This window comes from Syngnathus scovelli, chromosome 16 (genome assembly GCF_024217435.2).
Source record: "Syngnathus scovelli strain Florida chromosome 16, RoL_Ssco_1.2, whole genome shotgun sequence".
Lineage (NCBI taxonomy): Eukaryota > Metazoa > Chordata > Actinopteri > Syngnathiformes > Syngnathidae > Syngnathus > Syngnathus scovelli.
The window spans coordinates 6,547,832-6,561,117 of record NC_090862.1 but is presented as its reverse complement, the minus strand read 5'-3'; the positions used below and the strand labels follow the sequence as shown (position 1 = coordinate 6,561,117).

General features: G+C 44.5%; 5 protein-coding genes, 1 long non-coding RNA gene and 3 other non-coding genes across 10 annotated transcripts; 3 read left to right on the top strand and 6 right to left on the bottom strand.

Moving 5' to 3' along the window:
• On the bottom strand, positions 1-1,482 carry rps11 (ribosomal protein S11). Its single transcript, XM_049745649.1, has 5 exons — positions 1,377-1,482; positions 934-1,074; positions 673-748; positions 357-486; positions 1-169 (listed from the first exon to the last, which is right to left on the bottom strand). The coding sequence occupies exons 1-5, from the start codon at positions 1,389-1,391 to the stop codon at positions 46-48; spliced, it is 486 nt and encodes a 161-aa protein (XP_049601606.1). The 5' UTR covers positions 1,392-1,482; the 3' UTR covers positions 1-45.
• On the bottom strand, positions 239-317 carry LOC125984266 (small nucleolar RNA SNORD35). The gene has a single exon (XR_007486891.1). It is a non-coding gene; the product is annotated as a small nucleolar RNA SNORD35 (small nucleolar RNA).
• On the bottom strand, positions 551-634 carry LOC125984265 (small nucleolar RNA SNORD35). The gene has a single exon (XR_007486890.1). It is a non-coding gene; the product is annotated as a small nucleolar RNA SNORD35 (small nucleolar RNA).
• LOC125984264 (small nucleolar RNA SNORD35) lies at positions 814-897 on the bottom strand. The gene has a single exon (XR_007486889.1). It is a non-coding gene; the product is annotated as a small nucleolar RNA SNORD35 (small nucleolar RNA).
• A 141-nt stretch (positions 1,483-1,623) lies between the features above and the next one.
• polr3k (polymerase (RNA) III (DNA directed) polypeptide K) lies at positions 1,624-2,382 on the top strand. The gene is made up of 3 exons (XM_049745664.2): positions 1,624-1,862; positions 1,943-2,030; positions 2,169-2,382. The coding sequence occupies exons 1-3, from the start codon at positions 1,752-1,754 to the stop codon at positions 2,294-2,296; spliced, it is 327 nt and encodes a 108-aa protein (XP_049601621.1). The 5' UTR covers positions 1,624-1,751; the 3' UTR covers positions 2,297-2,382.
• cdip1 (cell death-inducing p53 target 1) lies at positions 2,380-5,427 on the bottom strand. The gene is made up of 5 exons (XM_049745636.1): positions 5,297-5,427; positions 4,392-4,561; positions 4,158-4,310; positions 3,793-4,075; positions 2,380-3,689 (listed from the first exon to the last, which is right to left on the bottom strand). The coding sequence occupies exons 2-5, from the start codon at positions 4,465-4,467 to the stop codon at positions 3,578-3,580; spliced, it is 624 nt and encodes a 207-aa protein (XP_049601593.1). The 5' UTR covers positions 4,468-4,561; positions 5,297-5,427; the 3' UTR covers positions 2,380-3,577.
• Positions 5,428-5,991: 564 nt separating this feature from the next.
• Positions 5,992-10,853, top strand: mgrn1b (mahogunin, ring finger 1b). 2 transcript variants are annotated; one of them, XM_049745506.2, is made up of 17 exons: positions 5,992-6,339; positions 6,517-6,635; positions 6,713-6,801; positions 6,874-7,020; positions 7,225-7,342; positions 7,431-7,497; positions 7,590-7,633; positions 7,726-7,773; positions 7,851-7,919; positions 7,985-8,144; positions 8,218-8,327; positions 8,472-8,680; positions 8,809-8,920; positions 8,992-9,037; positions 9,100-9,204; positions 9,504-9,553; positions 9,646-10,853. In XM_049745506.2, exons 1-16 carry the CDS (start codon positions 6,252-6,254, stop codon positions 9,542-9,544), a joined length of 1,572 nt encoding a protein of 523 aa, XP_049601463.1. In that variant the 5' UTR covers positions 5,992-6,251; the 3' UTR covers positions 9,545-9,553; positions 9,646-10,853. The 2 variants fall into 2 exon arrangements, with proteins under 2 accessions (XP_049601463.1, XP_049601462.1); XM_049745505.2 differs by lacking the exon at positions 9,504-9,553 and having other exon boundaries at positions 5,993-6,339.
• Positions 10,665-11,496, bottom strand: LOC125983941 (uncharacterized). The gene is made up of 2 exons (XR_007486810.2): positions 11,306-11,496; positions 10,665-11,187 (listed from the first exon to the last, which is right to left on the bottom strand). It is a non-coding gene; the product is annotated as an uncharacterized lncRNA (long non-coding RNA).
• Positions 11,497-11,912: 416 nt separating this feature from the next.
• Positions 11,913-13,281, top strand: aanat2 (arylalkylamine N-acetyltransferase 2). The gene is made up of 3 exons (XM_049745634.1): positions 11,913-12,259; positions 12,369-12,523; positions 12,658-13,281. The coding sequence occupies exons 1-3, from the start codon at positions 12,091-12,093 to the stop codon at positions 12,961-12,963; spliced, it is 630 nt and encodes a 209-aa protein (XP_049601591.1). The 5' UTR covers positions 11,913-12,090; the 3' UTR covers positions 12,964-13,281.
• Positions 13,282-13,286: the final 5 nt, after the last annotated feature.

Sequence of the window (13,286 nt, the reverse complement as noted above, 5' to 3'; positions counted from 1 at the left end):
CTTATTCAAACAGTTTATGTGACGGTGAAATATCTGCAAGGGGGCTTAGAACTTCTGGAATTGCTTCTTGGCGCCAGCCGCCTTTGTCACCTTGAGGACGTTGAACCTCACAGTCTTGCTGAGGGGTCTGCACTCCCCGACCGTAACAATGTCGCCGATCGAGACATCCCTGCGTGATTAAAGGGGAAGAACAAAAACATTTAGCGACAAATAACGTCAGTTTTACACATTGTGCATCAAGGCTGCATCAGTATTGCCTAAAGGCGATGTCGTCACAGTTAAACTAGGAAGACCATCGTGAGAAAACATCACTTGCAGAGGTAAACGCATAGAATCTAAATACCAAATGAAGGTACCTGAAGCACGGCGACAGATGCACAGACAGGTTCTTGTGTCGCTTCTCAAAGCGGTTGTACTTGCGGATGTAATGCAGGTAGTCGCGTCTGATGACGATGGTCCTCTGCATCTTCATCTTAGTCACCACACCTGTAAGACCCAAAAAGTTACGATAGCAGCTCTAAACATTACAGGAAAATACTGAGGCTGTCACAAGACTAAATCAGCTTTGCCATTTGGCGATCTCGTCAGAGCCCGGCGGGCTAGGAAGACCATCGTGAGATAAACATCATTTGAAGTCAAGGCATCAATGTAAATTATCTTTAAGGTACTGACCAGAGAGGATACGGCCACGGATGGACACGTTTCCAGTAAAGGGGCATTTCTTGTCTATGTAAGTGCCATCAATAGCCTGAGGAGACAAAACAAGCATTTTTATTACAAATGAATAAATAAAATGTGACACTTGTGGTTCATTTAGCTGCATCAGCTTTGCCAAAAGGCGTCATCGTCAAAACCCTGAAGGCTAGGAAGACCATCGTGAGAAAAACATCACTTGCAGCTTCAATTAATGCGAGAATGGGACTTTAAACGGACCTCTCTTGGGGTTTTGAAGCCCAGCCCGACACTTTTGTGGTAGCGGGGGAGCTTTTCTTTGCTCTCCTTGCCTCCATCGGCGGCCAGAACACGCTTTTTGTTCTGGAAAATTGTAGGCTGCTTTTGATAAGCCCTCTCGGTCTGCACAATGAAAAGAAAAACACGTTCACAACACGGCCAACAACGACATAGGTGATTTTTAAGAGGAGCGACGGAAGCTAAGCTAACCACGTTAGCATTCCGGCTAAATGGTTAGCGTCACACGAGGGTGCGCGGAGCTAAAACGGATTCCTCATCTAAAATACATACTATATTTTATTAAAACAACCCCTAGGGGTTTATATGGCTCACATGTGAACATGCATGACGTGAAATCGAACTTGCGTGTTAGTTTAAATGTAAAAAAACCGTTTCAAACACCAAGGCCGTTTTCTCTTACATACTTGTACGTCCGCCATCTTGCCAAGCCGAGTCGTAAAGAGGCCTGCATATGCTCACGATGCACGGAAGAGTTAGGGCCACCGGAAGTGACGCACCCTGCCAATATTATTTCCTTTAAAAAAATGTTTTTATTTTTATTTAAGATCTCGCAAATGAATTGTTATTGATCAATGTATTTTATATCACTTATACCACCACATCACTTTATGTCGCTTTAAATCACAAATGATTATTAACGAGTCCTGCCTCCTGTTTCCGACCGGGCACTAAAAAGAGTTACGCCACCTCGGCGTTTCATGTTTTGATTCTGGAACAACCGAAACTTGTGTGTTTGCTAGTTTACTGGCGTGATATTACAATAATCGCGTTTAACCAACATGCTTCTTTTTTGTCCCACCTGTGGAAATGTTTTGATCGTCGAAGAGGGCCAGAAGTGCCTGAGGTTTGCATGTAACACTTGTCCCTACATACACAACGTCACGAGAAAGGTGGGATTGAACACGCGTAGTGTAAACTCCATTAAACGATCAATTTCGAAGTTGATTTTGACACGTTCTATTCTATATAGGTGAACAACAGAAAGTATCCCAAGTTAAAGGAGGTGGATGACGTTCTGGGTGGAGCTGCTGCTTGGGAAAACGTGGATTCCACTGCTGGTGAGTTGACATTAAATCGTTAACAATTTATTCTAGCATTCAATTATGTCTCCATATTCCATTCATCCCTGCAATTAACATGCCAAGAATTTAAGTGACAATTTCTGACCTCTTTTTTTTGTGTGTGTGTGTGTACAGAAACCTGTCCAAAGTGTGGGCATGCTCGAGCATATTTCATGCAGATTCAGACCAGATCTGCAGATGAACCCATGACCACTTTCTACAAATGCTGCAATATCCAATGCGGACATAGATGGAGAGATTAAAAGAATATTTCTCACTTGGACATTTTATTTAACCCACATTGTGGATCAGTAATCACATGTAAAAAATAAATAATTTCTCCAAATCACGTTCCAATGATGTACTTGATTTTTATTGATAAAATAGTAGCTATGTACACCTGTCAAACAAATTTGACTCAATGTCATTATACAGATCACACACATTGAGAGCAATGCGGACTGGCAATTTTACCATCACAATGGCATGTACAGTACTTTGTAATAAAACCTTTTTTTTTAAATTATATGCACAGTTTTGCAAGCCTAAAAAAAAAAAAGATGCAACTGACACATTTAGTCATGGCATTATTTTACATTTTGCATTTTTATGCACGGTACCTGTAAAGTAGTAAGCTACTTATGAGGGCATGCTGTTGATGAACAATTATTTTAAATCGGAATATATTATCACGATGCAACTCTGGGATGTAACTGCATTATGGCAGCTAGTTCCTATTTTGAACATGGTTTCGAGCATTTTTAAATGGGTGTGACGATAATGTAACTTGTTCCTCAGCATTCATCCCTGCGACAAACATTCGACCGACAATTTTGACGGTGATACAATCGAGGGACATCACATTCACACACCGGTAACATGTTCCTCTTAAGTGCACCTATGGAGGGATTTATCAAGAATAAAGCCAGAAGCAGTCTCAACTACGATGCCTTTTAGGTTTTGCGAAATATTGGAGGGTTTTTTTGTCCTTAAAGTGCATATGTTGTCTTTTTTTTTAAGTACATCATGAAAGGGGGGGGGGGGGGGGCTCAACTGTCAATCACTTTTGTGCATACTGAAAGAAGCCTGGAAGATTAAAAATAAAAATGATTCTGGAAAATTCTGGATAACTACATCAAGGTGGGCATGTTCACATTCAAGAAGGGATCAGAAAAGAAGCTGGTGACAGACACAAATGTTCACAGTCTTCAAAAGGGACATGTTAAAATATATCTTTAAATAATCAACATAAATAAATCAGTAACTAAAGAATAGTTAATGGCAAATAAAGTGACCAGTTTCACAGCCCTTCCATACAAATGACTTCTTCACTTACACATGTAACATCACACCTAGCCTTCACTTTGCCCGATAAAATACGAAACAAAAAAAATGCTGCCCGCATGAATGTATGAGATGAACAATATCTACAAGGTATTCACTGCGTTTGGAAGGACAAATTAAGTGGGAAACAAGCTGCAAACGTAAGGGTGGAGGTGGGAGGGGGCAGCAGGGCGCTGCGAGTGAGCGAACGTCAGTGGCGGTTAGCATATACGTTTGTACGTGTAGATGTAACCTTTGCAGTAAGGGCAGGTGTGCGTCACATCCTTCAGGTCGTCGATCAGACAGGGAATCAAGCAGCAGCCCAGATCGCACCTGAAATGGAACGAGAAGTTCAAAAACCCATACAGATCGACCCAACAGAAAAATTATTTGCGCCCAACTTGAGCCTGTAAAGTGGCTTCTGTGATCGGCTTACCCCACAAAGAAGCAGAAGAGACAAAAGAGGGTGTTCATGAGGCCCACGTCGTGGGAGATGCGCGTGACGATGGCCTGCTGGCAGTGCGGGCACACCGTCTGCACCGGCGATGTCTGGAACATCTCGCCCTGCAGCACAGTCACCGTGGTGGCGCTTCCTGGCGGGGCCATGACGGTGGTCGCTGTGTGGCTGCCCATGTGCATGAAGGGGACGGGGCCGCCGGGGCCCATGTGGCCTGGCATGGGGTGCGGGAAGTGGCCGGGGGGAGGCGGGTACATACCACCTTTGTAAGAAGCAAGAAAGACATGATGTATGAAATTGGAGACCTCCTACAATAGCTACTTCATGAGGATCAGACATTTCACCTTGGGATGGCGAGGGCATATGCATTGGCATGGGCATAGGTCCATCTCCCGGGACGTGTGGCGGAAGGAAGCCCGGGTGCGGACCTTCATACGGGGGCGGCCCATACTCTGGAGGTAGAGGTTGACCCTGCGGGGGCCCTGTTCTTATAGGAGCTGTTTTAAGACAAGAACAAGGAAGTCAAGCAGTGTGCCGCATGGCAGATACACAATCAACACAATTGATTTAATCTGTACCCGCTTGTCCGTTCTTTTCCTCAATGAGGGGAGCACTCGGACCTCCAGGGTAGGGCGGAGGAGGATCACTAGACATATCGGCCTGGGAGACTGGACGCTGATGGGATGGGGAATGTGTTGGATGCAGAGTTCTTTTAATTAGAGTACTCGGAAGGGATGCTTTCACACCGCTACGACACAAAACACACGCACAGTTTGAGCTGCAAACATGTCAGAGAGGTAAACAAGGCGATTATTATTACTAAAATAAGGACAGTTATAACTTCTGGTGTGCACCACCACAATGCGTGTCTTTTGAAGATTCAATACCACTGTTATTATGACATCACATTTAAATGATACGATGTTACACTTGTGGTCTTGTCTCGTTTTACGAACGCGACTATTAGCAAGCTGATCTTTTATTTAAATCCTGAGATTATCCTGCTCAAAGCTTACAAGCACAGGTAGACCTTGATAACTTCTTTTACGTCATTGACACAAATGTGTAAATGGGTTTTAAAAGATTCAAAACCAGTGCGCGTTATCGGCTCGAGTGTTGATTACGTTATCGTTACATAAATCCAGTGTAGAAACCGCGGCTAGTGACGCTAGCTAATTGACAGATGACGCGAGAATCGCTCCTCCAGAAGATACTATGCCAGGGAGATGCTATCATTTTTTCTAGTCGTTTCATTTTGTTTATACGAGAAAACCTGCCAAAAAGAAAATAAACACTCTCTTGATGGCCATTGGATTGTGTTTTGTCCAGACGAGTGTAGCTTGTTATGCTAACGTTAGCTGCGTCGCCATTCGAGTCACGAAAAAACAAACATGGAGGTACTAGCAAAACAAACACAGCTAATAATATGACTATACGATTCATAAAATAAAACACTACAATTAACGTATTTGACAGCTATTACCTCTCACAGGAAGTAATCCTTACGTGCGCTGGGTGGTTAAGTCACCGTATGACGATTTCCGACATCCGCTAACCGGATTTAGACGTGATGTAAATAAATCAAAACAATAACAATTAAGTTATTATTGTTTGTTTCTGTTAATTAAGAATATAACTTAAGGAAAGCGACGCAAACAATAATTATAGGCATTATACGGCAATTGCATAAATTCATCACGGATGCAACTAAAGCGCACTTTACCACGCACTGTACTACTGATGAATTCTAAGTGCTTGCATTATTGCAGTTTATAAATCCGGGCCGTTAGAGGACATCATGTTCCACCACATACAAAAAATGTTAATCATAATCTGACTATTAGACCGTAGTTTATTATAGCAAATTTATTTAACTAAATATGATTTTTGTTTTGTGTTAATTTTGTCGGAAACAATTATCTTTAGAATAATATTTGCCAGTAATTCAAATAGTCATCAGTATTATTGATTTTTAAACATGAACTTCAGATTTGATAATGACACTGTTTGTGCGTTGCTTTGATTTTTCCCGTTCAATCCAGTTTAATAAGTTTACCAGACACGCACGCCGACAGCCCCGCCTGACCTCCCGGTGACTTCGTCAACGCACTGCTCCCTTACCGGGCGCTGCGGTGCTTAAAAGTGAACGCACCCTCGATCAGGAAGCGCATCGGAGAAATCAGCCAATCAGATCGCGCCACTGCGTTAACGTTAGCATATCGCTGGCAAAACAACAACTCGCCCACTTTCCTTTTTGGATTCAGTGCGTCCGCTATTTTCAAGTCAATCGTGATGTCGAATTAAATCGAATTGTATTACGTGACCGTTTTATTTGTCGTTACGGTTACTGTTATCCGAGCGTGGTCGCAGCTGCTGACGCACCGTTGGCCGTCTTGGCTGCTAGCTAACGTAGTGCTAGGCGGCGAAGGAAAACGAAGATGGGATCCATCCTAAGTCGCAGAATCGCTGGTGTTGAGGATATTGACATCCAAGCTAACTCGGCCTATCGGTTTCCACCGAAATCTGGTTAGTCAGCGATATTACAATGTCATAAAGGCTCCAAATGATCAGTTCTAGTACTAGTAGGAGCGATCGAACTATTTGTGACTATTGTTTATGTTTACTAAGCGTTATGTAGATGTGTTTTGGTATTAGGGTGATATAAGTTTACTTTGGTATACTGTTATCATTCTTTTTCTACAGGGAATTATTTTGCGACCCACTTTTTCATGGGAGGGGAGAAGTTTGACACACCACATCCCGAGGGATACCTTTTTGGGGAAAATATGGATTTAAATTTCCTGGGAAACAGGCCAGTGCAGGTGAACACAACCACATTAGAAATGTGTCACAATGGAGAATTTCTGGTTAACCGCAATGATAATTTGTGTGCCTACAGTTCCCCTACGTCACCCCTGCACCCCACGAGCCCGTGAAAACCCTCAGGAGTCTGGTGAACATTCGGAAGGACTCGTTGCGCTTGGTTCGGTACGAACGATCGGGCTGACTCGAGGCTTTTAAGGAGAATGTTTGACTCCTGTCAAATCTTACGATCCACAGGTATAAAGACGACTCTGACTCACCTGTGGAGGAGGGTGGCAAACCAAAGGTTCAGTACGGCGTTGAGTTCACATTTGACGCCGACGCTCGGGTGGCCATCACTCTCTACTGCCAGGCTTTTGAGGAATTTTCTAATGGGATGGCTGTGTAAGAATCCTTTTTTGTACAGCGCTGGTTCTGGTCCTTAGCAACAGCTAGTTGCTATGGATACTGCACTCAAGTGATGTTTGTGTGAGGTTGTCATCTCATGGGAATTGTATTGGTCATAATTTGAATACTTTAGTTTTATAGGTTAGTCTTGCAATCTTCAGACCTTCACCTAATCGACATTTTGGTTGATTTTCCGTGAAGGTACAGCCCGAAGGATCCATCCATGGCCTCGGAGACGGTCCACTACAAGAGGGGTGTGAGCCAGCAGTTCTCCATGCCTTCTTTCAAGATAGACTTCAACGAGTGGAAAGATGATGACGTCAGTATTTGCAACCCAAAACATGGTTTAACCAAAAATAATACAACCACAATTAAATACCTATTTTGTATTGTTTTATTTTTAAAAGCTCAACTTTGACCTGGACCGAGGGGTGTTTCCCATGGTGATCCAGGCAGTGGTCGACGAAGGAGATGGTAGGTTGATGTTTGGGGTAGATAGTGAGCTACATTGCGCGCACACACACACTCACCATAAAGGAACTACTAATGTGTACTTTCTTTCCAAGACTGCCTCGGACACGCTCACGTACTTTTGGCAGCCTTTGAACGAGTACGTACGCAACTCAAGTAATTGGCTAGGATAACAAAAAGTCCTCTGATGATGCCAACTCACGTTTGTTTTGTGCTTTTCTTCTCCCGCAGCACGTCGATGGCAGTTTCTCCGTCAAGCCACTGAAGCAAAAGCAAATTGTAGGTTTCATGTATATCTGAGAGTGGACACAAATGAAAGCGAGTCAGTTTTAACCTCTGGAACTTTTGGCCTGCAGGTGGACCGCGTGAGCTACCTCTTACAGGAGATCTACGGCATTGAGAACAAGAACAACCAAGAAACTAAGGTAGGTGCGTGAAAGCGAGATGCCAACGAGGATGTTTCGTTCCAACGTCTCCTCTCCGCGCGCAGCCGTCCGACGACGAGAACAGCGACAACAGCAACGAGTGCGTGGTGTGTCTGTCGGACCTGCGCGACACGCTCATCCTGCCTTGCAGACACCTGTGCCTGTGCAACTCGTGCGCCGACACCTTGCGCTACCAAGCTAACAACTGTCCCATCTGCAGACTGCGTAAGTGGCGTCACTCTTGTTTTCGGAGGGACACGTTACAATCTCACTCCGACCCCGTGTTTCCCCAATGCAGCCTTCAGGGCCTTGCTGCAGATTCGAGCAGTGCGCAAAAAGCCCGGAGCGCTCTCCCCTGTCTCTTTCAGTCCTGTTCTGGCACAGACGATGGACCACGATGAGCACTCAGTAGGTTCCCGGTTAGATATTTAGTAGGGATGCACAAATACTTTTTTTTTCCCAGACTGACTCAGGCTAGTCATGTGGTATCGGTGTGGTAGTGTCTAAGAATCTTTAAGAACTTGCCTAATATTTTGTCTGGCATTTTCTCAGGGCACTGATTCAGTCCCACCTGGCTTTGAGCCCGTCTCGCTGTTGGAGGCCCTGAACGGCCTGCAGTCCACGTCACCCGCCGTTCCCTCAGCACCTCTATATGACGACATCAACTTCTCGGGCGGCGACAGCGGCCGACAGCTGAGTTCCCCGGAGCATTTGAGCGACGGCAGTCTGCAGAAAGGCAAAGTCAGCAAATCACCTGACAGGTAAAAAAAATAAAAAGTTTAATTGCTCACACGCCATCAACAGAGGCCATCTGGGCTCCTTTGCTAACCAAAACAGCAGCGCTAAAACATCTAGATAATGGTTACCTTCTCTGGTGTCCCTTCGCCAGCACCCTGAGGTCCCCATCTTCGCCCATCCAGGAAGAGGATGAGGAAAAGCTGTCAGAGATGTCAGACGCTCAGCCGCACACGCTCCTGTCGAGCAGTCCGGCTCCCACCGATGTAAGCTGACGTCACTCGCCGTTAGAGCAGTCAGACAAAACTAACAGCGAAATTGTCCTCTTGATTTTTAGGCCACCGCAACCGAGGACGTTGCAGACTCTCTGTCCCCGGATGACGGTGAGCTCGTCAATTTGAAACTTGGGCAGTGCAGTTGAGTGACATTGGTTCTACCTTTTCAGAGGACAGGCTGCACGCCGGCGCCGACATCCTCCAGGACTGCGGAAGCGAACACAGCAGCTTGACCAAAACAGAGAGCGACCCCGCCGGCGACCTGTCGTTGCCAGGTGTGACACATAGCGAATAAAAACTTCAAGCGAATTCCTGAGGGTGAATACTACACTCGCTGGACACTTAATTAGGTACACCTATTAAGTTAGAGGAGATCCAAAACAAGGCCTTCACAATAATAATGAAGTGTACCTAATGTGACCAATGAGTGTCGTCTCAGCGTATCGGCTTTTCGGGTGTTAAGTGTACACTCTGTCATCTCAATTTCACTCCGGATGCTTTGCACGTGGGCAGTGTGCGCCTCTCGTTTCCTAACATTTCCTCTCCTTGCGCTCCTCCACCTCCTCCTCACCAGCCCTCGGTCCCGACTCCTGCTCTATCGGTATGGAGGAGTAAGCGCGGTCGGTATGTAGGCTTTCCTGTCCCGCTCTTGCCACTCCGTATTTGCGCGCGGGCGGGCGACGGGCTCACCGTCTCAAGCCTCGTCTCTCCCCCAGGGTCGTCCGAGTCCACGGAGAGCCTGAAGAGTCAGAGCACCAACTGCTCCAGCCAACCTCTCCTGTGCCCCGATAGCAGCTTCCACCGGGAAGACGAGCACCTCCTCCCCTGACGTCCTCGCTTTCTGCCTCGACGACTTTTCATCCCGCCTCCCATCTCGGAAAACGCTTTTCTCTCCCAATGTGGATTCCAAAGCACATTTCCTCCTGTTTTGACTCCACTGCAGACATATATATTTTTAACATCTGTCTGTGTTTGAATACGCTACTCACCAGTCATGTTTTTTTCAAGATGACATCTTAGTGTGTTTTTGAAATGATTTTTGCACTCTGACCAAACGGTTCATAATCCATTCCTGACTTTACCATGATCATTTAAATATCTAGATGCCTTGGTTCATTATTTAAATCATATGCAATTTACTCATACATTTACTTTAAATTGTATACTATACAATATACATGTTATTTAGGGGAAAAGAACAAGATACTTATATTGACATAATGAGTAAGTGCATAAACGGTGTACAGTAAACTCCCGTTCTAAAGCTCTGCCGTAGTGAATTGACAGCCACCCAAAAACGTTTATAGTTGCATATAAATGCCACAAGATGGCGACAGCACTTTTTTCAATTAGACAAGGTTATGGCCTATCTAAATGAAGCCCCTTCAAAAGTAGGCAAATTTGCAAATGCCCAAACAGGAAAATGCAGGGCTTCACTGCATTATGTAAAACAAGATGTTTCAATTGCATGTGCGACAGCACCACCGTCTGCTTATGTGATGTAGTTGCAAGAAAAACAAAAAGGAGCATTTTGTACATCTCTGTGCCTTGAGTTTGCCTGCTTGTTGCACTCAACAACTTTGCCAGTACGCCACAACTGCACTCAACCTGGAGATTTCATGTATAGTTATTGTAATTAAGCAATATTAAATATAGGTGTCAACTGTTGGCTATAACATTATGCATTTGATCAATACATAGATTCTCCGACCATGCAAGCATTACATATATGTGATTTATTTTTTTTTTAAGTCGACGCCGTGCCTTCCTGCCCTCTTTCAGACCATATATGGCCCTGGTATCCAGGACAACGCCAGATGGTTAGTTTGTGTCCCATCCGTAAAATGCTGTGTTCAAGCCTCTTGTAAATTTAGCAGCATGTGCATAGAACAATAAAGAGCAAACAGTCGTTATGTCAAAAATGTTTTGAGTTGTGCCAGTTTATTTTTCCTTATATTAGCAATGAGTTCATACGAGCGCAATTCAAAATGAGATTGACACGCAATTACATTTGTCAATGCAATTAAGAATGATTGAGCTGTTCTTAATATTTTGACCGCCATTATATCAGGTCATTTGGCACGTGTGAGGTCTCCTTGAAACCGTGATAGGGCCGTAAGTAATCATCCATTTCATTAGCGTGCCTTAAACCTCTTTAAGGGGGTCAAATCAGCCAGACAGCAAGACAAGCAGATCTCCCAGCGTGTGATTGATTCCATGAGCTCCTCGTGCCCCTGATCCCCAAAATTGTGCAAACACTGCAACAACATCAAAAACACTCACTCAAAATCATGCTTTTATTATCAGGAAGTCGGAGGCAGCACATCTAATAAGTTCGAGAATAGCTACTGTCATTGCTACCATTTTAGCACTCACCTGCGCGTCTCCTCACCTGCCGCACATTTCGCTTCATTGTAGCCTGTAACAAACAAGTCCTTCTGAACACTAGGGGGCACTATGTAATGAGGCGGCATCGATAAGGAACGAAGAAGAAGGTAAAGTCTGGTTGGATGCTAAATTGCCTCAAAATAAGCCAATTAAAAAAAAACATACATTCATTCATTATGTCATCGCGTGAATCAAAAATGTAATCAAATTAAAAAGCGATCACAGTTTAATCTATAAAAAAATGAACCAAAATTTGATCCAAAATCAAATAAAAACAAAAAAAGAATCATGAGTAACAGTGATAAATAAAAAATTATTAAAAAAATACATTCTTTCATTATGTCAGCACGTGAATCAAAAATTTAATCAAATTTAAAAAACAATCAAAGTTTAATCAATAAAAAATGAACCAAAATTTGATCCAAAATCAAATAAAAACTAAAAAAGAAATCAGAATCATGAGAAACTGTAATAAATAAAAAATGTTGCAACATTTTTACATTAGTACAATTTTTGCAGAGATTGCATGCCTACGTACAAAAAACTATAACATGGAATATTGAGCCCCATTTGTCAAAGTGGTACTACAAGATGATGTACAAGCAGGTATCGGTCACGGGGGAGGATTAGGAGACAGAACAAGGCGTTGCACGTGTTGTTCCAAGCATCAACACACTCTAATACACCCGAGCTCCGAGCGCACACACGACCAGGAGAGCAACAAGCCAACAACATTCGTCTTGTGAGAAGCAGCCGGTGGACACGTCGGCATCATGACCCAGCACCTGAGCGGCTCGTCGCCCTTCCTCAAGCCCTTCTTCCTGAAGACACCCGTCCGGGTGGTCAACCCTCTGCGGCAGAGACGACACACGTTGCCCGCCAGCGAATTCAGGAACCTCACGCCTCAGGATGCCATCAGTGTGTTTGAGATCGAGAGAGAAGGTCAGCATTGTCCCTTTTACTTTTAAATCCATTTCCAACTTTATTATGTTCATTCCTGTATATTTTGAGAAGTACTAAATCATCTCCACTGCCTCACCTCCTGCTCCAGCTTTTGTCTCAGTGTCAGGTGAGTGCCCTTTGACCTTGGAAGAGGTGCTGCACTTTGTGCGTCAGTGCCCCGAGCTGTCGCTGGGTTGGTTCGAGGAGGGTCAATTGGTCGCCTTCATCATCGGCACCGGCTGGGACAAAGAGAGGCTTTCGCAGGTCAGAACGCGCGACCTGTATACACATATAGATGATGTCACCGTGAAATCTCATCAACTTTCTGCCTGAGTAGTTATAATTGTTTTCAACTAGAATTAGTTTTCAGTTTCTTATGATTGTTGCTTGTCTCAAAGGAGGCCATGACCCTACACGTGCCAAACACGTCGACGGTGCACATCCACGTGCTGTCGGTGCACCGCCACTGTCGGCAGCAGGGCAAGGGCTCCATCCTGCTGTGGCGGTACCTGCAGTACCTTAGCTGCATGCCGCACCCCCGCCGGGCGCTGCTAATCTGCGAGGACTTCCTGGTGCCCTTCTACCTTAAGGCCGGCTTCAAGGAGAAAGGCCCGTCAGCCATCAGCGTGTCCAACATGCGCTTCCAGGAGATGGAGTACATGCTGGGCGGACAGGCATACGCCAGGCGGAATAGCGGCTGCTAACGCAAACCGATATTGAGGACTTCCTTAAATGCACTTTGACACCTGCTGGATGGCGGATGCCGTGCACATCTGACTTTTAAAATACACATTAGGTTCACCTCAGCCAAGACTTGAGAAAATTGGATAGTTGCACCAATGTTCGACCTTTGCTGGGTTATGTGTGAAACATTAATGCCTGGACTTCCTCTATGACTCTTGCAGTCTCTGTGTGAAATCAGTTCTTTTATACCGTCTTTGCTGAGTTCTGTGTAAATGGCAGGGGCAAGAGAAATACTGACATTTTATGTGTATTTGCTGAATTTCTGTGTGAATAAAAAATAAAG

Coding starts and splice junctions, on each gene's coding strand:
- rps11 (XM_049745649.1), bottom strand. Junction 749..933: donor GCTTCAAAACCCCAAGAGAG/GTCCGTTTAAAG, acceptor TTGTCTCCTCAG/GCTATTGATGGCACTTACAT. Junction 170..356: donor CATCTGTCGCCGTGCTTCAG/GTACCTTCATTT, acceptor TTAATCACGCAG/GGATGTCTCGATCGGCGACA.
- polr3k (XM_049745664.2), top strand. CDS start 1,752: ATGCTTCTTTTTTGTCCCACCTGTGGAAATGTTTTGATCGTCGAAGAG. Junction 1,863..1,942: donor TACACAACGTCACGAGAAAG/GTGGGATTGAAC, acceptor TATTCTATATAG/GTGAACAACAGAAAGTATCC. Junction 2,031..2,168: donor AAACGTGGATTCCACTGCTG/GTGAGTTGACAT, acceptor GTGTGTGTACAG/AAACCTGTCCAAAGTGTGGG.
- cdip1 (XM_049745636.1), bottom strand. CDS start 4,467: ATGTCTAGTGATCCTCCTCCGCCCTACCCTGGAGGTCCGAGTGCTCCC. Junction 4,311..4,391: donor GGAAAAGAACGGACAAGCGG/GTACAGATTAAA, acceptor GTCTTAAAACAG/CTCCTATAAGAACAGGGCCC. Junction 4,076..4,157: donor TATGCCCTCGCCATCCCAAG/GTGAAATGTCTG, acceptor CTTCTTACAAAG/GTGGTATGTACCCGCCTCCC.
- mgrn1b (XM_049745505.2), top strand. CDS start 6,252: ATGGGATCCATCCTAAGTCGCAGAATCGCTGGTGTTGAGGATATTGAC. Junction 6,802..6,873: donor GACTCGTTGCGCTTGGTTCG/GTACGAACGATC, acceptor TACGATCCACAG/GTATAAAGACGACTCTGACT. Junction 7,498..7,589: donor AGTGGTCGACGAAGGAGATG/GTAGGTTGATGT, acceptor TTTCTTTCCAAG/ACTGCCTCGGACACGCTCAC.
- aanat2 (XM_049745634.1), top strand. CDS start 12,091: ATGACCCAGCACCTGAGCGGCTCGTCGCCCTTCCTCAAGCCCTTCTTC. Junction 12,260..12,368: donor GTTTGAGATCGAGAGAGAAG/GTCAGCATTGTC, acceptor CTCCTGCTCCAG/CTTTTGTCTCAGTGTCAGGT. Junction 12,524..12,657: donor ACAAAGAGAGGCTTTCGCAG/GTCAGAACGCGC, acceptor CTTGTCTCAAAG/GAGGCCATGACCCTACACGT.